The sequence below is a fragment of the Arvicola amphibius genome, chromosome 1, assembly GCF_903992535.2.
Source record: "Arvicola amphibius chromosome 1, mArvAmp1.2, whole genome shotgun sequence".
NCBI lineage: Eukaryota > Metazoa > Chordata > Mammalia > Rodentia > Cricetidae > Arvicola > Arvicola amphibius.
The window spans coordinates 62,438,459-62,466,246 of NC_052047.1; the positions used below are offsets into that span (position 1 = coordinate 62,438,459).

The 27,788-nt window shown below is 47.4% G+C and overlaps 1 protein-coding gene across 1 annotated transcript in view; it reads right to left on the reverse strand.

Moving 5' to 3' along the window:
* Positions 1-12,824: 12,824 nt before the first annotated feature.
* The window catches only part of Evc2 (EvC ciliary complex subunit 2), an 81,999-nt gene continuing 67,035 nt past the window's right edge, over positions 12,825-27,788 (reverse strand). The window contains exons 15-20 of the mRNA XM_038341673.1: positions 26,830-27,057; positions 22,457-22,668; positions 20,826-20,913; positions 18,753-18,949; positions 15,924-16,025; positions 12,825-13,202 (exon numbers count right to left, since the gene is read on the reverse strand). Of these exons, the coding sequence (XP_038197601.1) occupies positions 12,935-13,202; positions 15,924-16,025; positions 18,753-18,949; positions 20,826-20,913; positions 22,457-22,668; positions 26,830-27,057 (1,095 nt within the window). The 3' untranslated portion in view covers positions 12,825-12,934. The remainder of the gene's footprint in view (positions 13,203-15,923; positions 16,026-18,752; positions 18,950-20,825; positions 20,914-22,456; positions 22,669-26,829; positions 27,058-27,788) is intronic.

The window sequence follows — 27,788 nt, forward strand, 5'->3', positions numbered from 1 at the left end:
ATAAATAAGGATTAAAGAAAAAGAGAAGCTGGACTGGCCAAGTGCCAGTCAACTCTGGTATGGCGACTGCCTGAAGCGTCTCCCCACTCCTGCTACCCAGCATTCTGTTCTGTCTACTCCGCCTACCTAATTTTCTGTTCTCTTAAAGGGCCAAGGCAGTTTTCTTTATTAATTAACCAATGAAAGTAACATAGACAGATAACTCTCCTCCATCAGCCGGGAGCCACCTCGAGGGAAGAAGCAAAGCTAATTCCCACCTCTTGCCATGGCCATTCATCTCATGGGGACAATTGCAACAACACAGTGAAGTTCTTGGGGGGTCAGATCTAAATGAGGAGGCACCAGGGTTAAGGTGATAGGGGACCCCTTCAAAGAGTTGAGGACATGTGGCTAGTTCAAGATTAGGTTCAAGGGTCTTGGAAGGAGCCCGAGAATTTTGAAACTTAAATTGTTTTCTATTTATAGTCAGTCTTTCCTCCAGTCAATACACAGTTGACACGAAGTCAAGAGGACTAAGGAAACATGGAAGAGGGGAGGGAATGACCCATTGGGCAAGTGGGCGGCACTTGTTGTGCTTCAACATGACAATAGTAAATAATATCCAAAACTATGCACATATATGTAACTGTAAAAGCATGCCTAGAGGGTGTGTGGTGGCACCGAAGGAACTTTCCCCTTTGTTTTATTTCATCCCATTCAGGACCACTTAGAGGGTTCAGCATTATTGCCAGTCTGACTGGCTTTAGAATAACCAAGGAGATGCCCCTGGGCATGTCTGGGAAGCAGTTTCCAGATTGGTTTAACTGAGGATGAACAAACAACCCATGCTGCGTGTGGGCAGCACTAACCTTTGGACTAGTGTCATGCACTTAATAAAATATGGAAAAACAAGCTGGGTGGTGGTGGCACACGCCTTTAATCCCAGCGCAATTGGAGGCAGAAGCGGGTAGATCTCTGTGAGTTCAAGGCCTGGTCCATAGAGCAAGTTTCAGGACAGCCAGGGCTACACAGGGAAACCCTTCCTCGAGAAACAAACAACAAAAAAGGAAAAACAAGAAAGCAAACTGAGTGTCATCATTCATCTCTCTGTTTCCTGACTGTGGACGCAATGTGACGAGTCTCCATATGCCTCAGCTACCATGCCTACCCTGCCAAGATAGACTGGATCTAAAACTGTGAGCCAAGGCAAATCCTTCTTCCTTTAAGGTGTTTCTCACAGGTATTTGGTCACACCTAGTACTGCTAGGCTTTGACCATGTCCATGTGGTGCCTTCATAATGATCATTTATTCCCACGATACTCGTCTAGAATGGCAGCCTCCTGCCTCAGCTACACACTGATCCCCAAAAGCCGAATGGTATAGGAATAGACTAGCCCAACATTTCTTCTTTGGGTGACACAAAGTTGGAGATGTCACCCCTGCCCTCTACAAGCTTCAAGACCAGAGGAGATTGCACAGCACCTGCTCTCACAGACCTGCTCCGTGGCTTTCCCCACATGCTCATACACTCCCTGCTGGCCCCTTCTGGGAACACTTCTCAAATCAACTGTGTGCACAGAACCCTTAGCTCAGCTCTGCTTCTAGGAGAGCGTGGCTAATGGGGAGAGGCCTGGTGGTGTAAATGATAGTAAAAGCACATCAGGGAGACAGCCCAGACAGTCTTAACTTCATAAAGCCCATGGAGAAAAGATCATGTTCTCAAGCTAATGCCTACCAGGTGTCCCTGCAGAGGGAGGGCAGAGCCGCCTATTATCACAGACGGATGCTGTGGTCGAAGAGATTTGCTTCTGCCATGTTCTCCACCTGCCTCATCACTGTGGTTTAGATACGTGGAGTACTTTGGAAATTGAATCCCATTGAGAAGCATGTAGAGGGAGGAAACCTTAGTCTTGTGGTGTTTAGGGGTGGGGCCTCTGGGTGGTAATCGAGATTAAATTTGTAATTTAATTTGGTAATTGAGGTGGGTCCTGTGGTTGAGTCTTGATAGCTTTTCAAGAAAAGAATGGAGAGGTGGCTCCGTGGTTAAGAGCATTGTCTGCATTGTCTGCTCTTACAGAAGACCTGGGTTCAACTCTCAGTACCCACATGATGGCTTAAACCCATTTGTAACTTCAGTTCCAGGAGATTGATGGCCTCTTCTGGTTGCAGCAGACAGCAGGAGCACACATGGTGCACAGACATACATATAGACTAAAGACTTATAGACATTAGGAAGGAAGGGGAGGAGAGACCAGTCCTTGGAAGTCTGAGGCAGAAAGATCTCAAATCTGAGGCCAACCTGAACTCCATAGCATGTTCAAAGCCTCAGCCACACAAGCAGGTGTGGAGCTACGTGCCATGCCTTACACCACTTGGGAACTGCAATAGCATGAAAACCGTAATCAGTTGTTTGCCCTTGAACAAAGAACGAAAGCAAATCTCTACCCCTTAAAACTTACAAACTCTGTTATATGCGGCAGAATAAAAGACTACGACAGCCATGGAATGTTCTCCAGTATTTCACTTCTCAAAGGCCAGACGCCAGCTTCATAGCCAGAGCCACCCGTGTCAACACGGAATGGCAGATGGACAGCCGGCTGTGGGCTTGCCCTTGGAGCCTTGCCAGCTCTACAGACAAACAAAGCACTACGAACAAGCCCACTCTCCCATTCTTCCATCTTCCTGCCATACAGAGGCTCCTGAGAACAGGTCAGGAACCAGGAGCAATTCTTTAGATGGTCTTGTCTTGTGAAGGTTTTTTTTTTTTATTGTTTTCTTTTTTTATCTTCCCCGAGAAAATAGAGCCTGACATCAGTAAGAAACTGAAGATGACAAGCTTTACAGGATAAAAGGCCCCTTTCTCACACTTCCAAGTTTTGCTGATGGCTCCTGAGAGCAACCTCATGATGAGAGAGGAGAATGGGTGGGGTGGGGAGGCAAAACAGAGACCTCACCCCTGAGGTAGTCTGATCTAACAAGACATTTTCTCACTCAAGTGATCCCCCCTGGAGCCTACAAATGTCTCCTCATTGCCTCACGGAGTCCTTGGGGACAGATATAGAATTCATATTACTTTGTCACTGCAAGATTAAAATGCTTGAAATACAGGGAAATTAAAAGACATTCCTGGGGATACTCAGATAGTCAAAACGCCTGGGATAGAGCCCTGTGCTGGTTAGTGCTGTGTCATCTTGACACACGCTAGAGTCACCTGAGAACCTCAGCTGAGAAAAGGCCTCCATCAGAATGGCCTATAGGCAGGTTCTGTGGGGGAACTTCCTTAATTGATGACTGTTGAAGGAGGGGCCAGGATACTGTGCACAGCGCCACCCTGGGCTGCTGGTCCTGGCTGGTATAAGAAAGAAATATGAGCAAGCCAGAACAGTGACCTTACGGCAGCAAACTTCCTCCATGTTCTCTGCTCCAGGTTGCCGCCTTAAACTCCTGCCCTGATTTCCCTACAGGACAAACCGTAGCCCAGAAGCCAAACATGCCCTTTATCCCCCAAGTTGTTTCTGGTCAGTGTTTAATTAATCACAGAAACCCTAACTAGGATCAACTCAGAGCTGCCTAACTTTCCCAGTTTTTTTTTTTTTTTTTTTTTTTTTTTTTTTTTTTTTTTTTTTTTTTTTTTTTACTAAATAATGAATATCTTGTGTGTATAAATTCATCCAGTCTCTACTTTGTTCCAGACAGGTCTTGGGGGTTTTGAATGAGAAACGTTGCTCTTGGATTTGTTCCCTGTAGGTGGTGCTCTTTGGGGGAGGTAGTGCAGACTTGCAGGCAGAAGTACATCACTGGGTGTGGGCTTTAAGAGTCCAAAGCCTCTCTAATACACCCTCTCCTCCTGTTTGTAGATAAAGACCTGATCTCTCAGCTTCCTGCTGCAGCTCTTAGGGACAGAGCTTCCCCTGCCATTATGGACTGTCCCCCTGGAACCAGAAGTCAAAAGCAATTCTTGCTCTAAGTGGCTTTGGGTCATAAAGTTTTATCAGAGCAACAGGTAACTAATGCAGAGGCCAGCTGAGATCATGAAAGGTGAGCACCAAAGCTTGAGCCCAGGGAAAGCAAAGCTTTCATAGACCTTGCTGTGGAGTCTACAGTGGCAGTGGAGGAGGGCCGGTGTCATCAGAGACTGGAGCTAGAAGTTCTCTTCTGCTGCTGCTGGGGGGATCACTCTTGAAGGGACTGGTGGGGCCACTGTTGTTTCTGGTGCTGTGGTGACTGATTTTGCAACCCCTGTCGCAGGTGCTAATGCTGCTGTCTTTATCTGCGATAACTGGTGGAGTGCTGTCCCTGTGGCTGTCCCTGTGGCTTTCCCTGTGGCTGTCCCTGCTGATGTGTTTGTGGTCCTTGCCACTCTCAATAGTTGCTCGTGGCCATTGCGCCGCTGCTGCGACTGCAGTTTCTGTCCCTGAGGTGTCACTACTTCATGCTGCTGTCACTGCTGTTTGTCTAGGTGATGGCACTGGCACTGTACCTGTAGTCATTGGTGGTTTGGTCATCAACATCCCCATCCAGGCACATTTTATTGTGATAGACTCACAAACCAAACTGCATCGAAAGTTGCCCCGACTTCTGTCTGTGCAGTGCCCTCCCCACTTGTAGTGTTCTCACAGAAGGCCCGAGAATTCCCTCCTGCCACCCAGACAGACATTTCTGAGCATGCTAGTCCATCATAGATTAGCTCTCTAGGCTGCCTCTGCTGCTTCATGTGACCACCTCAACCAGTTCTACTAAAAATAGGCAATCAAAGACCACTCTAAAGAAGTCTTTGATGGGGCTGTGTATAGCAACACTAGGGAAGGCGGCACAGGAGGGTGGCTGAGTGAACTGAACAGCCTGCTGTACAGCTGGAGAAAGAGCATTTGCATCCTGACCAGCAAACATGCAAATGAAGGTTTGTATTTGCACCAATCATAGTGGCCATTCTGTCAAGAAAGTGCACTCCCTCTGGTATGGGTGGGAATAACTGCAGAGAAAGTGCCATAAGACTATTGTGTAGATCCCCCAAGGTGTCCGTCCAGTATTCAAGGTGACAGCTACTGGTATAAGGGTCATCTGACGGTTGATTTGACAGAAAATCCTTTTGCTCAAAGCAGCCAGAACAATGAAGGAGAGTCCAGTGGCTGCCAATTGGAGAACTAAATTACCCTGGTCTTTGCTTATTTGCTTATTTACAGGAACATACATAGGAGAAGGAACACTCACAATAAGAACTAAAAAAAATCTTACTACTGGCAATTAGCAGTGACTTTAACAATGTTCATTACCCAGTTAGTGCCCCCTATATGGCTGTGTCCCCTTCTTCTCAACCCCACTTAAACATCTACACCAAGCTGGGGCTAGAAACACAGTAGGTGCTCAATAAATGTTTACACAGCAAGTCGGGAGGCTGGTAATTAAGAATTGTGTCAGCCTGTCTCCTCGAATGGAAAACATTGACTGTAACTATGTCCTTCAGAACTTCTCTAGGATGCCTGTTGGCCTGGTGGGTGTGAGACTGGGGGAACCGATGAACCCTTTTTAAAAGCCTTTTGCTTTTGAGGTCTGTATATCTATACCAACTTCTTGTCTTTATCTATAGTGTAACAAAATGTAACCCTACCTCATGGAGGTGCTGGGTGGATAGTCAGATTCCAAAATGGCCCATCATGTAACTAACTCTGTGGTGCTTCCGTGTACAGATAAGACTGAAGGACCTTGGGACCTAAACAAGGTTCCGTGGGCTTTCCCATGGAGTGCAGTTCCTGTGAGGCTCACCCACTGAGTAGATTAATGAGATTACATTGTAGATGGGAGATTGGCAAGAAGAGAGTCTACATGACACACATGTGCCTATACACACATCCACACCCACACACACCCACAACATGCATGTGCTAATTTGACCAACTATAGCAATCATTTCATTATGAGCCCCAAACCCCATGTTGTGAATCTTAAGTACATCCAGTAGCACACAGAGTAATCAACATCTCAGGCCTTAGCGAGCTCCTGAGCTTGGGGTTGACTCTCACAGAGTCTTTCAGTACAACCAGAGCTTGGTTCAGCAACTGAGATCAGCAGGCAGGGTTCACTTACATAACTGTAGCAACACAGCATTTCAAGCTGAGATCCTTGCAAATATGTTTCTAAGATAGTCTCCAAACAACTGTGGCTCTTGGCAGTTTCTTATTATGTGGGAACCTCAGTACCCCACCCCAATGATGCTTATCGCTCATCTGTGTTGCCTGGTTCCCACTTAGTGAGAAGACTTCTGTTTGTTTGCTTTTAAGAAATGCACTTAGTGCCGGGCGGTGGTGGCGCACGCCTTTAATCCCAGCACTCGGGAGGCAGAGGCAGGCGGATCTCTGTGAGTTCGAGACCAGCCTGGTCTACAAGAGCTAGTTCCAGGACAGGCTCCAAAGCCACAGAGAAACCCTGTCTCGAAAAACAAAACAAAAAAAAAAAACAAAAACAAAAAAAAATAAAGAAATGCACTTAGTAATTTAGAAGCAATAAGGTAAAGCATTTTATCATAAAACTAAAGCATTTAGATGGCAAAATCAGAAAGATTAAAATGACAGTGTGATTATCCCGGAGAAATATGCTGGATTTTGATCCCATAATCACAAAAAGCTATTGTTCCAGAGTTTTCCAAGATGATGGGAAGAAGAAAACCCTAGAGAGAAATGAGCAAAATGACTACACAATTCAAGAAGAAAGAAAAAGTTCTAAGTGCTGAGAAGAGAGAAACACAAGTGAAAACGTCTCCAACCAGGTCTTGAAGCAAGGGCAAGATTACCCTCCCACTCGGGACACTTAAGATGGACAAATAATATAGCAAGAAGATCCTGAACCTGAGGCAAGGACAGCAACCATGAGGAAGGAGAGTCCATGGAGCAAGCCTATACATGAGCCACCATCTTCCAAGAGAGACTTCCCAGACCCTTCTGCAAGGGAGGGACCTGGTCAGACCTCATGGAGCATAGGTTGGCCGGAAATGGCAGGCAGAATGCTGGGAACCTCAGGGGGCACCCTTAATGCTCAGCAGAGAGCTGTGAGACTTTGCAAGAGAGAGGAATTACATGAGGACAAGGGAAGCATCCAGGCAGACTCCAGGGAGCCATGTTCGGTGCTTACACAGGCCTGGGGGCCTGCTTCCCTCCAGCCAGACTAGGAATCCTCTGTGCTCTAGGATCACAGAGCAAAAGACTCCGGTAGATCCTTGATTCTTGGTGGGGAATGATTGGCAGCACACTGCACACTGCTCTGCTCCACTGAAGAAATCTGTAAAATTGAACTCGACAGATAAAAGCATTCCCAGGCTCTGAACCACATCCTAGAACATCCCAGAAACACTCATATGAGAGAAAGAGCTCCCTTCACCCTTCCCTCACTTCCTTACAAAGTAATCAGTTTCCTTAGCAGTCTGGTATGCTAGCTGCTTTTATGTCAACTTGACACAAGCTAGAGCCATTTGGGAGGAAGGAACCACCATCAAGAACATGCTGCCGCCCTTAGCTTGTGCTCAAGCCTGTGGTGCATTTTCTCACTTAATGATAGATGTTGGCGGGCATAGCTCACTGTGGATGGTGTCATCCTTGGGTAGGTGGTCCTGGTAGCTTTAAGATGCAGGCTGAGTAAACCATAGGGAGCTTTCATTTCTACATCACGGTCCATCATCAAAGAAAGTAGGCAGGAACCTGAATCAGAAGCCATGGAGCAACACTGCTTACTGGCTTGCTTCCTTTTCCCTCTGTCCCCCTTCCTCTATCTCCTGTCTTTACCGCTTATTCCCTGCTCTTTGTTTCTCCAGGGCAAATAAATCTCCTTTGTGTTGAGTGAGAACCTGGTCTCAGTGTGTCCTGTGCCGATTCCAGTTCTTTCAGGGGCACACTGGTTAAATATTGTACAAAGACTATGAGTTCATAGGTGAGCACACAGGATGAGGACTGGGTTCTCCACCTAGAGCTGGGATCCTCATAACATAAAGAGGGTGAGCGGTTGGCCCCAGGTGATCTCCAATGAGAGTTATGCATTTTTCTCCTGAGTTGTGATAGAGTCCCAGCTTGGAATTATGGGAATGAGGTTCCAAGGGCTGGAGTTCTATGTGCAATGTCACTACGCTATATTGAGGACAAATTTATAGGCAAGTTCTTGTTTTCCAAAAATCCAACCATGTGGACACCACCTAGATCTCCTCCAGACATCCTAAGAAGTACTCACAGTCACATAGCTGAGGCTGGTAAAATTCTGAGTCAACCAAGGTCTTCCCCGGTACTGCTTCCCTGCCTCCTGCCCACTCATTTACATAGGTGGCAGCAACAGGTATACGATGGCACACAGCTGGCAACAGTAGTCTCAAAAACAGCAAAGAACACCAGGTTTGGGAAGGAGGGAGGAGCAGGAAAGACACAGACCAGAGCGTGTTCTAGGAGTGCATCCATACAAAGCCCACACTGGGCCAGTCCGTGTATGTGTGTGTATAGGTATGAGATTGCCAGGTATTCTGGGGGAACTCATATCTGAACCCTGGGGCTAAGGGTACAGTGATGTAAAGAGGGTCTGTCTGCTCAGGTGTCCTGGAAGCAGTGCTAGATAGAGTCCAGCTCTCCCCTGCATAGCACATGCCCTGTGCTCAGCCAGAGGGAAGTCTGGGCTGCAAGGCCAGGGTAAAGGGACACAAGCAGCAGAGATGATAGCTAGTCACATGAAACCAGGCATGGAAATGCTGTACCTCTGGAGCCAGGAACCTAGGTCAGCCCCTCTCCCCCACCTGACAGGAACTCAAATGTCAGCTGGGGAGGAGGGAGACATTCTGAAATCACTGGGGTTTAAATAAAAAGTTGCAAAGAGGCCACTGGATTACATGGGCATGCCTGGCCATGAGGAGACCAGGATGGTGGCCAGAAATGCAAATGAAGATGTTAGAGAGAGTGTGTGTGCAAATATTGCATCTGCTCCCTGAAGTTGTCAAACACTGGGCCCATCGTGAAAGGATGAGGCCAGCCCTCAATCCTCAAGGTTCCCTGAGGTTGACGTTAATTTAATCTGGGACTATAACTCCATTTCATTATGCATTCCTTATCCCCGCCCCCAGGAGTTTTGACTGCGGGCAACAATTGGGAATATGGTATTAACTGACCTTCAAAACCGCACAGCCAAATTAAAAGCAGGAGCGAGGGAGAAGATCATTCCTCTTGGGAGGCTCCTGGCATCTCGCGCCCCCCTGCCCACTTTCCTAACGAGGAAACTAGAGAGTTCTTTTGCATAATCAGAAAATGACATTGGAGACAGTGTAGTTTGGATCTTGAAGGTTAGCTGGGGGCCCCTGTGTTGGTGTTGTTAGGGTGTGGAGGAACCTTTAAGAGGTGTGTGTCTTTCTTCCCTTCCATCCTCCTTTCCTGTCTTCCCCAAACAGACATTGACTGAAGGCCCAGCAAGATTACTATTTCATCTGTTCTCTTTAACTTACTATTTACCAGAGCTTTGTGTGCCATTAAATATCCATCAGTATAACTAAAAAGCTAGCCAGCAATGATAAAACTAACACATAATATTATCCTATGTTATAATACTGGCAGCACCCGCCTATCAATTCTATATCCAGGCAGCCTCTGACTGCTGAGCCACAGGCATTAGTGTGCGGCGGGTACCAGGAGGTGGCATTTTGTCAGCATCTCACAGCAGTCCGTCCTTGGAGGACCAGTCTGAGCCTCAGCGATGAAGGGTGAAGATGCCCATCCAGAGCCCCATAACCCATCACAGAGGCATGCAAAGTCCTAATTCAGGGCTTCTTTGTGCACTGACTTAAGGCATTTAACAGTTTTTCAGATGCTGTACCATTGGTGACACAGTCTTCTACAGTCTTCAATTCCCTGTTTGGAATAGGACTCCATTTTAAGTAGATACTTGGTATCTATTTCATTATAGCAAATAAAGTTTTATTTAAAGTCCAGCCATTCAGTGTATTTGAATTGATAAACAAGGATGTTAAGGTCATGGGAGGTGAAATTATAAGCTTTGGGTCAGACACTCCTTTGATGTCAGAACCAGCAATGAACCAGAACTTGGACTCTGAACACTGAGGCCTAGAGGGGCATTGAATAAAGCAGCACATGTACCATGCTCACAGAAAAATGATGGAGTGGCTTTTGTCCCCTCTTATCTCTTGGACCTTACTGGAGATGGAACCCAACGCCTCATACAGAAAGGTAAGCACTAAACCACTTAGTGCACTGTGTCCCAGTCTTGAGAGAATATGACAGAAGACACCTTCCACCCTAGTTGTCCAAATGCCTTGTATCTTTTCCCAAGAAGTACCTACAGTCCACCCTCGATAGACTGAGCTTCTGTATCTAGGAATTTGATCAAATGTGGATTTTAAATTAATTTTAATTGAGTTTGTATTGAATTGTGAGGTATTTTCTTGTTGCTGTTTCCTAAATAGCAGTCTCAGGGTGATGTTCAGCATGCCTCATTGAGTCAGACATCATAAGTCATCTAGACACGAGTTCAAGTGTGTGCAGACTTAATTCCACTTTATGGAAGGGGCTGAGTTCCATGGCTTTGGGGACTGTACTTGGCCCTTGAGCTAGGGCCCCACAACTGCATTTGCTCATCTACTTCTATTAGCAGTGTTAGCATGTCAGTATCTAGAAAATGCTGTGCTTCTTGGTATTTATAATCATGATACAATTATCCATATACCATTTTTCTGCTCTGAGAGAGAAAAATGTGCACACACATAGTCTCTCTCTCTCACACAGTCTCTCTCTCTCTTCCTTCCTTCTCTGTCTCTGTCTCTGTCTCTGTCTCTCTCTCTCTCTCTCTCTCTCTCTCTCTCTCTCTCTCACACACACACACACACACACACACACACACACACACCTACCTGATGCTCTTTGTCCAGCTACCTCAGGGAACTAAGTACCATTTAAAGTAGATATTTAACATCTACTTTATTATGGCTAATAAAGTTTCATTTAAAGCTCAGCCATTAGGGCATTTGAATTGAATTTTCTTCTTGGTAAAATTTTGTTTTCCCAAGGGTTAATCATTGACATGCACTATGCTGAAGGTTTAAAAATAAAAATAAGGCTCCTTTATCTTAAAGTAACAGAATGAAATACTGACAGTGGAATGTAGAAAGTCCTGGATTTTCTTTGAACAGTTGGGCTCGGGAAAGGAATTCTGACTCTCAGAGAATGCAGAAAGGACCTCTGCTTCCCCTAATGTATCACTGGGTGCTGTCTCAGAGATGCCCAGTGGCTCACAGATGGGACACCTCCAGGTAGAGGGTAGTGGGTGAGGAGATCACAATTACTCCTGAATTTTAGTACCACCAAGTGTCAAATCATCCTTCCTGTCTACGCTCTACCCACTGGCTCTCCCATGAGAAAGTCAGCCCTCTCCAACCCTCTCTGGGATACAAAATGCTCCCTTTGCGTCTCTACCAAGTGATGCAGCTGGCTGGCTCCTGCGGATGGTACCCTGCTACTGGGATATCAGTATTGAGTAAAAGGACCCTAAAAGGAAGCTGGTGAGGGGAGGGGCATGGCTGTAGTTTAGAAGCTCCAGCAATGGCCTGTTCTTCCCCTTGCTGGCTATGGGATTCCCTTCCTATTCACTTCCTGTCCCGAGGAGACATCACAGGCCTGACAACTGTTGTGAGCCCAGGGGCAGGGGGTCATGGGCACAAAGGTCCCATGTGAGCTGTGAGGGTTGAAAGTGGCCTTTCGATATCTGCAGAGATGGAGTTCTGTGGCATTTGAATGTAACTGGTCCCTATAAGCTCCTAGGAAGTAACACTATTAGGAAGTGTGGCTTTGTTGGAGGAAGTGTGTCACTGTGGGGGTGGGCTTTAAGGTCTTCTTTGCTCAAGCTTCACTCAGTGTGACCCTCAGTTCACTTCCTGTTGCTGCACCACATCTGCCTGCATGCCACTATGTCCCACCATGATGATAATGGACTGAACCTCTGAAGTGGCAAGCTTCCACCCCAATTAAATGTTTTCCTTTATAAGAGTTGCCATGGTCATGGTATCTCTCTTTTTTTATTTTTTATTTTCTTATTATTTTATTTTATTTTATTTATTTACTTATTGGTTTTTCGAGATAGGGTTCCTCTGTAGCTTTGGAGCCTGTCCTAGAACTAGCTCTTCTAGACCAGGCTGGCCTCGAACTCACAGAGATCCGCCTGTCTCTGCCTCCTGAGTACTGGGATTAAAGGCACACATCACCACCACCCGGCAATGGTATCTCTTCACAGCAATAGAAACCATCTCTAAGACAAGCCCCGAACATATCCATTGACCAAGGCCCAGAGAATGGACCATGAAGCCTGCTTCTACAACTTATCAACTATAGGGCCCTACTTCTCCTGAATGTTCTCACCATAAAATGAGAAAAAAAAACAACTCTATGTTGAACTGGCAATGAAAGGGCCGGCACATTTGGGCCTCTGTAGGAAAGTGGGTCTTTCTGTTGGAGCCCACTACGGGGAGCCAAAATATAGACGAGACCAACTACAAATCATCCCTACACAAAGCAAAAACAAGGTCCACTATTACATTCATTTAAAAAGTCCCCTTTATGAAAAACAGAATATACAATATACATTGTAACAACAGAGAACTGCACCTTCCTCACATAAACTGGTGGGGATCCATCCCAGCAACAGGCAGCATTCTGTGTGAGGAAGTTGGAGTGAGGTGGGTCCCCTCTAGATCTTGGTCATGTGGACCTGAAATAAAGGCGTGCTTGTGTCCCGTGGAACAAAAGAGAGTGGACCAAACAGAAACTCAGGGGACAAGAGTCACTGAGCACTGGAGAGCCAATGTGTGTGGCACTGTGTCTATGCTGCAAGCGTGTGTATATTGCAAGCTGTCTGATACGGACAGACCAACCCAAGTGGAACTGGAGAAGAGATGCACCTGGCTGGAGACGCTCCCTGGTGCTTCCCCTTGAATCAGTCCAGGCCTAAGGCCCTGCTGGCCTTCTTGGCGTTCAGGAAGTTCTTCTTCCTCCTGGGAGGAACACGCAAAGCAATCTCAGGCTCCTTTGGGCTCCTGAATACAAAGATCTTCTCTCCCGTGTTTAATATGTCCATGGTGTCCGCCCCTGTGATGGGCATGGGCGCCAGTTCCCCAATGGGCTCGAGGGACAGGTGTGGCCAGCTTCCTTTCCCAGGGAACGTCACCCTCTCCTGGACAGGAGCATACACCTTCTTCAATATGCTGCCGAGAAAAGAGAGAGTTAGAGTCCGCATTTGGGGCCCCTTCTGACCCTCCTTAGTGTTCTGACATTTCTTCAGTCCTGACACCCCAACTAAGTGTTGTTTTATTTTATTTTATTTTATTTTTTAAGGATTAATTTTTGTTTGTGTGTCTCTATGTACCATGTTTGTGTACTGCCCCCAGAGGCCAGAAAAGGGTGAAGGAGCTCCTGGAGCTGGAGTAACCAACATCTGTTGTGAACCGTTAAGTGTGGGTGCTGGGAACCAAACTGCAGCCCTGTCAGAGCAGTCATTTTAGTCATTGTTCTATTGCTGTGAGGAGACTCCATGACCAAGACAATTGTTATAAAAAGAAAACATTTAATAATGCCACTCCCTGGTGACTAAACATGCAAACCTATGATCCTATGGGGCTTTTCTCATTCAATCCACGACAAGCACCAAGCAGCTTTCCCACTGAGCCAGTTCTCCAGCCCCAAGTACCATTTAAAACCTTTTTCTCCCTCTAGTCACTAGGTGCCTCTAAAATCAGATAAAATCAATAGTGAGGTATACTGCTGGCCACCCTCACTGGCTCATCATGGGAAAGGTTCAGAAGTCTTGTGAGCCCATTGCACACCATTAGCTGTTGCCCGAGAGTATTTACACCATGGAAATAGGCAGCGTTCCCTCTGTCTCCACTATTCACCTACCAGATCCCCGTTAAACACTTAAACACCCATCCCACAGACCTCTCCCTGGAAACAGGTTCCAGGCAACTGCAAGGGGTTGGGTAAAATGCAGCTGAGACAGAATGCGTCAGGCTTAGGAATTTCCCCATGACAGGTCTGCTGGAATCCTGTCCCTGGAGCCCTGGATGCCAATGATGTCATTATAGTCACTCCTGGGAATCACATGTGACCTTAAAGCTACAGAACTCTCCCCTGGCTCCAAGCAGTTCAGTGTACTGTGTCAATAGGGTCCACCTGGGAGGCTCCTGGCCCTACCTGAGGTACTGTGCAGGCTCAGCTCCACTGACATCACATTTGCTGGAGCCTGGGAATCCATTCTCTCTGACACTGTCTGTTGCTGGAGACTAGGCCAAGGTCTCTCATGACTGGTACCCATTCTATACCATCAGCACAGTGCAGGATGGGTGCAGGGAGGACACCTTAGAACCAAGCAGATCCGATGCTGTTTCTGGTCTGGACGTGGATTGATTTCTCCTGCCCAATATCCTGATCTCATTTCTTGGGCAGTGTATTCTGATATCCAATTGTGGTAGTTTGAAAGAAAATGGCTCCCAAAGGGAGTGGCCCTCTTAGGAGGCTGTGGGGGGTACTGTGTGTCACTGTGGGGGCAGGCTTTGAGGTCTCTTTTGCTCACTTCCCTCAGAGTGACTGTCAGTTGACTTCCTGTTGAGTGCGGATGTAGCTCTTTGAGCTACTCCAGCACCTTATCGGCCTACACGCTGCCATGCTCCCCACCACGATGATAATGGGCTGAAACTCTGAGACTGTAAGCCAGCCCCAATCGAATATTTTCTTTGTAGGAGTTGTCGTGGTCATGGCATCTCTTCACAGCACTAAAAATCCTAACTAAGACCAATCTATTCCCAATGGTTCCACGCTTTCCATAGTGACACTGCACGCTGATCTGCAGGTCCTTCACCTCTGAGAACTACAGAAGAGCAGGGCTTGGACAGCCACCCATTCTAGTGTAAACAGAGTAATACTTTTTAATTCATTATGTGTCCAGTTGAAGCTATTTTGTGTGTGCATGGATGCGGTATACCTGCATGTTCCTCTGGGTGTGTGCACATGTGTACATGCATGCAGAGGCCAGAGGTTGACCTCTGGTGTCTTCAATCACTTCTCGACCTTGTTTTTTTTTGAGATAGGGTCCCTCATTGAACATGGAACTCACCAACTGGCTATAATGGCTGCCCAGGGAGCTCCAGCAATCCTCTTGTCCTTGCCTCCCCAGTACTGGGACTACACTTGCCTGGCATTTTACTAGGGAGGTGGGGATCTGAACTCAGGTCCTCATGCCTGCATGCAGGCACCTTACTAAAAGAGTTCAGGCCCCAGTCTGAGACTGTCACTTTTTAAAGCCACTGTGTGCCACCTAATGTGCTATTTTTCTGATCTTCTCTATTTGGAACCACGGGAGACCCTTGTCCTTTGGCCATAAGAAATGGCCTGCCCCTCCTTTTCCTCTGAGATCTAAGTATGTAAAGATCACAGTCAAGAAAGACAGCCACTAGGTGGGAAGAGGCAAGCCTGGAAGTTCACATAAGTCGAGGGTGAGTTTGCCAGCCCCAAACCCATGGCCACCACTCCCCACCCCGACCCCAGTTGCAGCCTTGGGCCTCTGCATTGGACCTCCTTAAACTTTGGTTTTAGCATCTCCACTTTCTGGAAGGCTCAGGATAACAAGAATTAAAAAGGCTTTGGGAACAGTAAAGTCTGAGGAACACTAAGGAGTTTATTCTTTTTCTAATTATATCTTATTAAAACCTGCTATTAGCTAAAATAAATACAGTAATTAAAATGCTAATAAATGTTAGGAGAACATTCTCCTACTGAGAGCTACAGGCTTGTCTTCAGTTTTTAAACTGAGACCAAGAACAAAGGTGTGTTGTCTTCTGGGAAAGAACTTTCCCACCTTCCCATGCCCTCCCTGGCAATTTGGCCATGCCCCAGCAACATCCCCCCCCAAGCCCTCCCCTGCGCAGACTCACCTCTCCTTCCTCTGACAGGCCCAGAGCATCCTCTCCAACCCTTGACTCACCAGATCGGCTCTCAGTCTACTGTCCAAAGCTTGCCACCAGCCCTGGTGCTTCCTGATACAGGAAGATGGTGTTAGAGTTTAAAATGAATTAAATTTGATTCCCAAGACCCTTCAGGTGGCCTCTGGCTGCCACTCAGAGCCCTGAGAGATTCACTGAGTCTCATTCTCAAGCCTGGTCCATAGGTAATGCCTGCCTGGAGGAGACCACAGGCGGTGACAGGCAACATCAATCAGGCAGGGAGTCTTGTGGGGGTTGTTTAAAGGTACGTACTGACTCCCATGTCCCTAGTCCCCGGGGTTCACACTCAATGCAGGTGGGATTTTTCTCTTGTGTTCCACAGAATCCTAGTGCTATAGACACGGGGACACACCAGAGCTTGGAGGTGGATGCAGGAATGCAAACATGGAAGTTTGGAAGGTAGCCAGGAAGAGCGTCGGAGGCCACCTGGCTATGCAATTCCAGTGTGAAGGAGACTGAGGCAGAGCTGTTGGGAGCCTTGGGTTCAAGACAGCACAGGACAGCACAGAGCTGAAGAGGCCTGTCACTGTGGCTCCCAAATACTCAGCTAGGAATGGGGACATTTGCTCTTAAGAATCCATTGCCTCACAGGCAGAAAAGGGCACCCTGATGGCTGCCCTTCCTGCAATAGACAGTGGGGCCTCCCTGGATCCCACATTCCCCCCAGAACACCTGCTCTCTCCTAGTTGCCAGCTTCTATTACTTAAAGCCCAAGGCTCTGAGCTGATGTGATGGCCAGGTACCAGGTCCCCAAGACTGCTCCATCCCAAGGGCCTGACCAGGAGCTGGGGCAAAGAGAGAGAAGGACCTGTTCTTCTGAAAGCTCTTTGAGTTTTTCAGGGCCCAACCCAGCCTGTCAACCCCTCACAGCCTTGGCGATAAAATGCCTCAGAATAGAGTGTTAGAGACTAGAGCTATAGAGGAATCAAGAGCCAAGGCCACACCCTTGCCCAGTCTTCTGATCACATCCACATCCAGTCATCAGAACAACAGCTGACCTCTGGCCACACCCAGTCCTCCAGCTACATCCATACCCAGCCTTCTTGCCATACTCACACCCACTCTGCTGGTCTCTCTCAAATCTGCCTTGGATAACTATGCGGGACCCACAGGCACTAAGACAGCTCTTCTAGCCCCTGAGACTCCACCCTGGCCCCACCTTCCTCACTCCGACCCCTCTCACTATAGCCAACGCTTTTTGTCTTCTGCAAGCTTAAGCCTTTGAATCAAAGACTATGACTGAAGAAAAGAGACTGCTCCTTCTATCAGGAAAGAAATGTCCCTCAGGACCCCTGCTCGGGCACACTTAGGCCATGTCAGTGGCTTCCTAGCTGCCAGAGGCCCATCCTGGCTGCCTAAGGATTTTGGTTGAGGTTGGGGATGAGTGGTCCACAATTTTCAACCTGTTTACTCACATACGCTGTGGTCCCCATAGACGCTTGTCTCCAACGTCACTGCTGAGAGCTCCTCATACCTCCTACCTTACACCATGCTTCCTGTTTTTCCTTAGTGTGTGTGTGTGTGTGTGTGTGTGTGTGTGTGTGTGCGTGCGCGCGCGCATGCTATGCAGTGCATTGCGCTATGGGGTGCATGTAGAGATCAGAGGAGCTGGCTCTCCCCTTCCATTCCAGATATGGAACACAGGGTTTTTCAGACGTGGTGAAAAAGACAAGGTTCCCAGGCTCGTCCTTTGAGGAGCTTTTCCTTACTCAATTCAGAGCTGGACCATAACTCGAAAGGAAAGCCCTTGTGGGTTGGTGAGGGAAATGGGCCCCAACTGCACATTCCAGAGCAGGGGAAAGTAGCACACATTATGCCACACTGTTGGTGACATATTGCACAGTCACCAAACATACCATCTTGGAGAACGCCAGTGAGAGGCATAATGTTTAACCGCATAAGAACATCAGGAAATGCAGCTTTAGTGGCACAGGAACTGGGCAGGAGTAAAGAAACCTGCTCTGCGCCAAGGTCAGGAAGGCAGGCAGTGAGGGTGTGCACACAGCATCCTCACTAAAGCCTGGCACAAGCCTGTCTCCCCTGACTTCAGATGGTTACACTCACAGTCACTCTGGTGAGATAGCAACAGGCATTCAGCAGAAATGGTTCTTTGAAGTTTGAACTTAGGTCTTCTCCAGGCACCTTTGGGGTGCAGGCTGCAGGAAGGGCAGCCTTTCCTATGAACCATGGGAGACACTCTGCAGTGAGCCCTGCAGCTGGGCCCAGACACTGGACACTTGAGACAAGTTAACCACATCCTCCACTGATAACTTAAACTTATAATCTGTTTATCAGGACATATCCCCATTATAAACAGATGAAGAACAGCCTTTTCACACTAATCTAGGCAAATGTACACGAATACATTCAAGCACACACACACACACACAAACAAACATACCTCAATACACACCAAAACACACACATATATACATACATACATTCACAAAACACAGTAGAGAAACATGCTGCAAAGGAAGAAAAGTAACCAAATGCTAACATGAATACTTTCTTCTTTCCTTCTCTATGCACCTTTGGTATCTTCTTAATGGCATATATAATAAATATTCTGATGGCTCTAGAAAAATCTATGTTCTGAAGACTCTCTTGAAGTTGATGCTAAAGTAGAAAGTGGCAGACCAACTACTCAGGTCTACTAACACTTGAGCTCTGAGCAGCGAGGTCTATGCCATTCTTCTCCCCCTGCTCCCGACCTGGTCAAACCCGGCTTTCACAGACAACCTCCTACCCGGAGCTCACCTCCTCTTGCCCTGCTCAGCCTGCTCCCCACTGCTCTCATTCTCTGCTGTGTGGTCCGAGTTCTTTTCACTGACTGTGTCCAGCAGGGCCAGTAGCTGAGGCTGCGAAGCCGCTGGAAGCACCACACTCAGGAGTCGGAGTAGCGTGCTCCCTGGCACCATTGTCATCTTGGAGAGGTATGACACCAGCCTCAGTCCCTACGGGGACACAAAAGGGAAGAACTAAAAAGCCTTGGCTCTCTCTAGACCTTCTGGGTAGCAATATCTAATTCATGACATTCTCAAGGATTTTGTTATCCTGGGGCAATAAATATTTCAGTGGCTCAGCCTGGAAAACATTCTGAATTCACAAAACTGTCAAAATAAATGTCTGTGGTCAGCAGCCTTGGCACCCACAATGTCTCTAACAGCTCACCCATCCTTCCAAGTTAGTTCACTTGAGCAAGCCAGAACCATGGCACAGGAGCCTCAGCCTGCATCATGGCAGTCAGGAATATTTCTCCATCTTCTGCTCCACTTCTGGGAGGCCCTGGGGAAAATCCAAGCTCTGGGAGTAGCTGAGTGTCCCTACACCAGTGGGTGATTAGAGCCACTGCTCCACTGGATAAAAAGGAAGGGCTGCTGAGCTCAAGAATTATGGTTGGAAATGACTGTCCCCACCAGAAGCAGGCTGTGTAATCCCATACAATGTAGCACCTCAGCTGAACATGGAGGAAAGAGGGAGAACGGCCGGACGGTAGTGGTGTGCACCTTTAATCCCAGCACTTGGAAGGCAGAGGCAGGTGAATCTTTTTGAGTTTGAGGCCAGCCTGGTCTACAAGAGCTAGTTCCAGGCCAGGCTCCAAAGCTACAGAGAAACTCTGTCTCGAAAAACCAAAAAAAAACCCCAAAAAACAAACAAAAAAAAAACAAAAAAAGGAAGAAGATGGAGAACAACCCATGTCTGCTAGGGTTGGGGATGGTGGGTGTGGGAGTGGCTGAGATATGACACTCAGGGACGTCTCAGCTGCATTGGACTGTTCTGCATCCTTGTTGTAGCCACAGGAAACCTGCTGCGATAACAGGACAGAGAGCTGCATGAACATTTCATACCAGATTTAATGTGGTCCTAGGCAAGCCCAAGGAAACAAGAAACAAAAAGAGGATGGTGTAACTTCCTATACCCTAACATGCCAAAATGATTTCAAAATAAAAAGCTTAGAAATGTACCAACTCTGTACCCCTTAAACCTTTGGCGGTGTCCCTGCCCCACTGAGTCAAATACTAAGTTCTTGGGTCATGCGTTTATTTCTCCTAATGCCTCAAACTCCTCATCTGTAAAGACTACCAATACTGGTGCAAAGGGCTTGCTGAGGACGCAGTACGCTGGGCTTTGCCCAGTGCTGGGGCTCATCACTATAACCCCAGCACTCAGGGGTGAGGCAGGGGCTTGCCATGAGTTTAAGTTTGAGTGATGCCCTGCCCTCAACCAAAACCACCACCACCAACAACAACAAAAATAGAGTGAAGGCTTCTCCAAGTGCCACCAAGACCCAAATAAAAGCCTCTTCTCTCAATTGCAGGGTGGCCATTGTTGGTCCCTGGCCATTCAGAGCCCCTCCCTGGGATTTTACACAGCAACACCTAGGGGTTGGGGAGGGGATTTCAGTGTCCAGCAAAGCCAGGCAGGGGTGTGGAGAGTCTGAGGTCAGGCCTGCCAGCGCCTGATCTGTGTGGGGAAAAGTTCATGAGTGGGCAGAGTGAAGAGTCCACGCTACCTGCTCTGCTGTGGAGGGGACTGCGGCTGTTGGAGAATCACTGTTACCCTATAGGGAATCTGGGTAAGAAAGATGTTTGCAGACACCAGCCAGACACAGCCATCTCAGGCACCACTACAAATGGGACATGTTGGCAGTAAGGGGATTTTGTCTTGTCCCGGGGACAGAGAGGTTTAACACCACAGCTGTCATCATTGACATGCCCGTTGGACCTGCGCTGATCATGAACCTGAGACCAGACCATCCCCATCTGACATAGGGAAGATGATGGTTCTGAGAACGGGAAAATGCCCACGGATAGGGACAGGCCCTCTCACCTGGCTGCACAGACTGGCCATGGTGTCAGCCTCCAGGCTTTCCAGAGAGTCTTCCAGCACGGCACTGTTCTGCCGCTCTTCCCTCACCCTAGAGTGAAGAGAAAATCCAGAGGTCCAGGCCAGCCAGGGGGAGCTGACGGGAGGGCGTCTGTTTGTTTAAGTGACAAGGACTCAGAGGTGAGAGCTTCAGGAAGGAAAGAAGGTGACCTTCTTCAGGAAGGAAAGAGCTGACCTTCCCGTCCTCAGCTGGACCACTTCCTACAGAGCACAGGAGGCTGACAGAGCAGTGAACGAATGAAGACCGTTCTGTGGCTCTTGGGTGCTCTGTGACCCTGCTCTGAAAACTCACCTTGGTCCTCCTGACTAGGACCACAGAGACCAGCACCTGACGTCCACACCTGCTTCCGTCCTGTGCTGAAGCAGAGCCAAAGTCGCCGTCCACAGATGGCCACAGACTGCAGTACTTTGGTAGCAAAGCCAGCTGCCACCTTGCTACAAGAGACTTGCTATGAACTCTGTGTCAAAGATGAGGCCACTCACTGATCAGCCTTACAGTCCCTGTGGCTATCACAACCCAAGGCTTGTGCAGGCACAACTCAACCCAACCCCACACTCCTGCAAATTACTGCAGGGAGCAGGAGAATGTGACAAAAATAATTAAAAAAAGAAAAGCTCCTAGATAAGTCAGCACCTCTGTGCTCCTGCCTCCCGGATGGACATTCAGCCCCTTTGTCAGTTAACTCCATGCAATCTGTCTATCTGCACTTTGATGTTGAGTTTACCCAGGAAACAAACCCAGAATCACTGTAATCTCCCCACCCAGAAACCAAGTGAAATGTTTCCTCCAGATAATTTGTGGACTTCTAAAAACCAGTCAATGTGTGCTGTACACAGTTTACATCTGTTACTTTACACACAGATACCAAATTCTGATTCTGCAGGAGCACTGAACGCTGCAGGCAACGCCAATTTTCTGTCATGAATTGTGAAAGAGTAAAGAACAAACAAGGCTGGAGTCTATTTTGTAGCTCTACAGAAGCAGGGTCTGCAATTCCGCAGCGCAATGGAATCTGAAAAGAGCCCTTCCTATGCCAGCGCTGTCCCCTGGCTTTGACGCTGTGTCACGACAGCGTGAGATCTTACTAGGTAGGGAAGCTGGGTAGGATCATGTGGGACTTCTCTCTAATATAATATAATTATAATATAAACTTACAACTTTTAATCTTAGACTTATTCAAAAATAAGAAGTTGTAAAGGGCCTATTGAGATGGTGGCTTAGCAGGTAAAGGCACTTGCCACCAAGCTTGAAGACCCAAGTTCAATCCCCAGGACCCACATGGCAGAAGCAGAGAAACAACTCCTGAAAGCTGTCGTCTGACCTCCACACATGTACAGTGGCACATGTACACACTCAAAATTTTTAAAAATGTTTTTAAAAAGTTAAAAAATATTGTTAGCAAACCTCAATGGTATTTAAAAAAACATAAATCAGAGAATAAAGCTGGCATCCTTCAACAACAGCAGTTTGAGCGGAGCATGGGGATGGCATCTAAGGCAGGAAGGTGAGAGGCCAGGTTCCTCAGGCCAGAAGACCCCATCCACCCCACTCAGACTGTAAACCACCCACCTACCTCTGCTGTTGCTGTTCCAGGAGCTTCTGGCCCTTGTTCAGGGCCTGCCGCAGCATGGCAGAGACCTGCCTTTCAGGATCCATCTCCCCGGGTTCACCCAGTCTGGGTCCATCAGCTACCCACCGCTGCCAGCTCTCCAGGACCTGCTGCTGCTCAGCTGCTTCTTGTTGCACCAGCCGCTCCTCCAGCTTCCTCTCCAGTTCCTGCAACTCCTGCAGATGAAGGAGGAGGGCTGAGTCTCACTGATGCTAGCTGGGCAGGAGCTACAGGGGTCACTGAGGCAACATTGTAAGATTCTTAGTAGCTGTGTCTCCAGGGGGTTAGGAAGTCCCTCTGGGGTTGGGCATCTTCGAAGCTGAAGATAGGTTCTGGTCAAGTCAAAAAGGAAAGCACAGGCTATGTTCCCAACGGCCACCCACGTGAAGAACCTGCATTCTCCAAGATTATGACAAGCACAGTATCACTTCCATTGTGGGTTTTTACCTCCCCATCATCCCCACAGACTTTTCTAGAAGAGCATGGGAGATGTCCTAAAAGGGAGATCTGATTAACTATATTTTGAGACATCTCACTCTATGACTTCACCACCCACCTCATTAAGTTCATGAAAGCATCTTTTAAACTCAACTTAGAGCCCTCCGGGCTGCTATTCTCTGCTTTGGGACAGCCTATTCTAATCTCTCTTTTGAGTCCATGCTTTGCTTTGCTAAATACATTGCTGCTTAACCTCCTAAGCCTCTGGATTGAATTCTTTCAGGAAGGTAAGACCCAGAGGCCTCAGTAACAGTACTTTACACGTGGCTGCTCCTGGGCCTCTCCCCCAGGCATAGACATGTCATGGGGTAGCTCTAAGTTTCACACACTGCACATAGTGCCCGAGACTTAGGGACAGCTCAGTAAATGTTGCCTAATAGCACCACCACTTCCGCTTTTGACCTCACGGTGCCTTAGAGCAGCGATGCTGGGTGGCAGAGCTGGAAGTGTGAAAACTCGGGCAGCATCACCCAAGAGTGACTGGGACACCTACACACTGGGGCACAGGAAGACTCCTCTTGGGCTTGGAAGTAGAAGCTCAGCAAATGACACCAAGCTGCGAAGACAGCAGGGGCCGTTATTTGGGGTTACTCCTCTTCTGAGCAGGCCTGTCCTGTTTAAATTTCCCCATCTTCGCCACACTGTCCCCACTGCACCTTCTGGTAATCCAATTTCACAAAAGTACTCTAAATTGTTCACTGGATGGGATGCAAACCACGGACGCTCCTTAGGAACGGATCCTTCCAAAGCTTCTCATTTCATGCTTTTTAAATTCTCCAAATGCTCACCAGCTTAGGAGTTCATTATCAACAGGAAAATGCCTGGCACATGAGCAGTCACGCTGCAAACAGAGGAGTCTCACAGAGCGCGGAGCAGGCCACCTTCTCTCCCCGTGCAAACAGGGAAGACGCAGCCTGTCCACCATCTTGCCGCCAACTCAGAATGTGTGGTCTGATTTTCTCTCGGCTGCTTCTGATGCAGGACATGCAGCCCTCCCCATGTAGGCAACTGTGACGAGAAGCTCTGATATCACTCAAGAGCTCTGAGATGAAGTGGGAAAGGCAGGTATGTTCCCGAGGTAGCTGAAGTGCCGGCATCTCAAGTGAACAATACTGGCCAGGAGGATGTAACTCAGATAATCAGATGCCTTGGTGTCTCACTGGCCAGACTCCCTGAATGACCTTGGGCAGGACTTTCCCCTTTTTGGGGGGGTTGGTTCTGAATTTTTCTTTTCTTTTAAGATAGAGTCTCTCTGCATAGTCCTCATTGTCCTGATGTAGACCAAGCTGGCCTTGAATTCAGAGATCGGCCTGCCTCTGCCTTCCAAATGCTGGGGTTAAAAAGTGTATGCCACCCTGCCTGGCTGCCTTTCCAACTTAAACACTCATTTCCTCTGACTAGAATTTGTGGCACTGGTCCATCTTCACGACATTCACCTCCAAATGAAACATTTGTTTTGATAGACGCTCTGTGGAGGTTTCCTCCTGCCACTGATATTCTGAGCATCTTGAATGGGTTTTACCTCTGCGGGTGCCGAAATGGTCACATGAGATGTTTTTTCCCCTTTAATTGGTTAAGCAAGTGAGTTTTATAAACCAATGTTCTCATGTTAAATTCCTGGAAACTCCTTATATTCCTGGAAAAAAAATTAGCCTGGCCATGAAGGATTAATTATTCTAACAGATATACGGGTTATGCTAGCTGCTGTTTTGTACACCAAGTTTACCACTGTGTTCACAGCTGCAGTTCAGGCAGGTACCACCTGGGTCTCGTGTGGGTGCCAAGTGATATGAGAATTATAAAACAAGGTGAATGAGGGTCTTCGTTCCCGCTCAGGGATGATGTGACCACGAGCCTGGCGGTGTCTGGAGTAAGAATGGTCCTCACAGGCTTTGATGAACACTTGGTCCTCAGTTGGTGGAACAGTTGGGGAAGGAGTATGAGGTGTGTCCTTGCTGGAGGAGGGGTTTCTAAGGCTCATACTGTTCCCTGTGTGCCTCCATTTCCTGCTTGTGAACCAAGATGTTTCTGCCACCATGCCTTTGTTCAGCCATCAGGCATTCTAACCCGGGAAACAGCTCAGTTAAATGCTTTCTTTTATAAGTTGTCCTGGTCACAGCCTTAGACAGGTAACTAAGACACTTTCCAGTTTGCTGGAGCCAGCCGAAGAAACAGATATATTTGTGGCTGTAAGCGCAGGTCTGTCACTTACCCTGGGACTCTGTGTTGAAGGACTGACCTGCAGCTTGTGAGTCACTGGGAAGTGAGTGGATCCTGAGGGCTCTGATCTAATCAGGGTATGATCTACTTAAGGGCTCATAACTTGCTGTCATTTTTTTGAGAAGTGGGGAAGCTAGAAACAGGACCTGGCTGGAGGAAGTAGGTCACTCAGGGAATGCCAGCAACACGACCAGCTCTTGCCTCTGGCCACTTCTGCCTTTGTCTGTTTCCTGGTTGCCAAAAGGTGAACTGCTCTGTACCACCAGGAGCTCATGCCACGATGCTGTGCCTTGCCACTGCCTGACGCAGCAGAGCCAGCCAGCTGGAGACTGAAGCCTCTCAAGACTCCACAAGACCAAACGAGCCTTTCCCCTTACATCTCTTACATCCAGTTCTTCCTCACAGTGGCAGTTTCGAACCAATCTCATCTCTGACCTTGAGATTGTATACTTATTTTTTCATACTAGAGCCAACTTTTATTATATATATTTATTTAGACAATTTCCTGTTGTACTTTTCTTAAAACTCATATACATACTATTCTTTACTGTAGTATTCCAATTTTAAAAACTCCACTGCATCTATGGTTTTACTTGGTTAAAATCTCGATACTATTTATCCATTAGCCTATTTTAATTGTAAACCTTCCCTGATGTGGGATGTCTCTCTGTATGGGTAAATATGTTCTATTACCATTGGTCAATAAACATGCTAATTTGGCCAACAGCCAGGCAGAATAGAACAAGGCAGGAAATCCAAACAGAGATACAGGGAGAAAAAGGGCAGAGTCAGGGAGATACTAAAAGCTGGGGAAGCAAAATGTGAGGTAACAAACCACGAGTCTCGTGGTAAAATATAGACTAATAGAAATGTGTTAATCTGGGCTGGAGAGATGGCTCAGTGGTTAAGAGCATTGCCTGCTCTTCCAAAGGTCCTGAGTTCAATTCCCAGCAACCACATGGTGGCTCACAACCATCTGTAATGAGGTCTGGTGCCCTTTTCTGGCCTACAGACATACACACAGACAGAATATTGTATACATAATAAATAAATAAATATTTATAAAAAAGAAATGTGTTAATCTAAGTTGTAAAAGCTAGTTAATAATAGGCCTGAGTAATAGGTCAAACAGTTTGTAATTAATATTAAGCCTCAAAGTGGTTATTTGGGAACTGGCGGGTGGAAGAGAAACCTACAGTTACACTGACCAGAGAGCTACATATTTTAGTAGGCTTTTAATTTTTCCAAAGTACCCCATTTTTTATTTTATTAATTCTCTACATATTAGTTTTGATTTATGTTTTATTTATCTTAACTCATCTCTACAGGTTCATTTCCTTCTGCTCTAAATTTTAAAAAAATCTCAAAATTTTATGCATTTATTTATGTATATGTATTTTGATCATATCCATTCACACTCCCTTCAATTCCCCTCAGTGCCCCATATTGTCTCCCTGCCAGTTTCGGGTCCTTTTCTACCCCTAGGCTCACTCACCCGGTTGTGGAACTCATGAAAACGATGGTGCAGGTACCCTTTCTACACCTATGCCCAATTACCAGGCTGTGGGACTCACAGAGCCGATGGTGCAGGTACCCTTTCTACCCCTGGCCCCACTCACCGGGTTGTGGGACTCCAGGATCTGCACACAGGCTGACTTGGTCAGTGTCTCGGACTCACTCAGCTCCCCCAGCAGCAGGTCTTGAATGCTAAGCAAGGCCGTGTAGACAGAGAGGGTCTCAGCAGCCCGGGCCACTTTCTGGAACTGCAGGGCCACAAGTGACTCCGCAAAGTGGGCTTCCTGGGCTTCCAACCTCTGTACCCTCTCATGGAGCAATTCCCCTCGAACCTGGAGAAGGGGACAGAAGCAAAGGACCTGAGGCGCTGTGGGGGAGGAGAGCCCACTGCCTTCCAGAGAACACAAGCTGAGGATCCCAGGGGTCCTGTGCAGAAGACAGCAGCCTAAGACTCTGCTGGGAGAATAAAGCACCAATCAAAAAGAAAGGTGGACAATTCACATCTCTTCCAAGCTTTTCATTTTACCTTTAAACTTTCTAGAACTCCATCCATGACAACCAAAAGACAGAAGCATGTCCATTGTTAGGAATGGATGAGTGGAAATACATCCACGGCGCAAGACAGGATTTGACACAAGGCAGGAAGGAAACCACACTGGGTGAAGCTTGAGGGAGTTAGACTTCGTAAGAGCTGTCATTCACAAAGGGACAAACACTGTGGAGAACTGTGGTTCCCGGGGGACTGAGATGGAAACAAACAAGGAGCTGCTGTTGAACTGGTGTGGAGTTTCCATTTTCTGCAAGATGGGAATTTCTACAGCTGGACAATGTGAATGCACTTTAACACCCGTGGGCTGAGCCCTATAATGTGATTATATTGGTAAATATTCTGTGCTATAATTGGACACAAGAAATAAAAACGAAAACAAAGCTCATGGGCTTTGTCCTGCTACGTAACCTGTTTGTACCTGATGCTTCTGTAGCAATGACAGGACAAGGACACTGAGCTGAAGCTGAGGCTGCCAGGAAACCATGGCCCAGGTCACTCCCATGACTGTCCAGT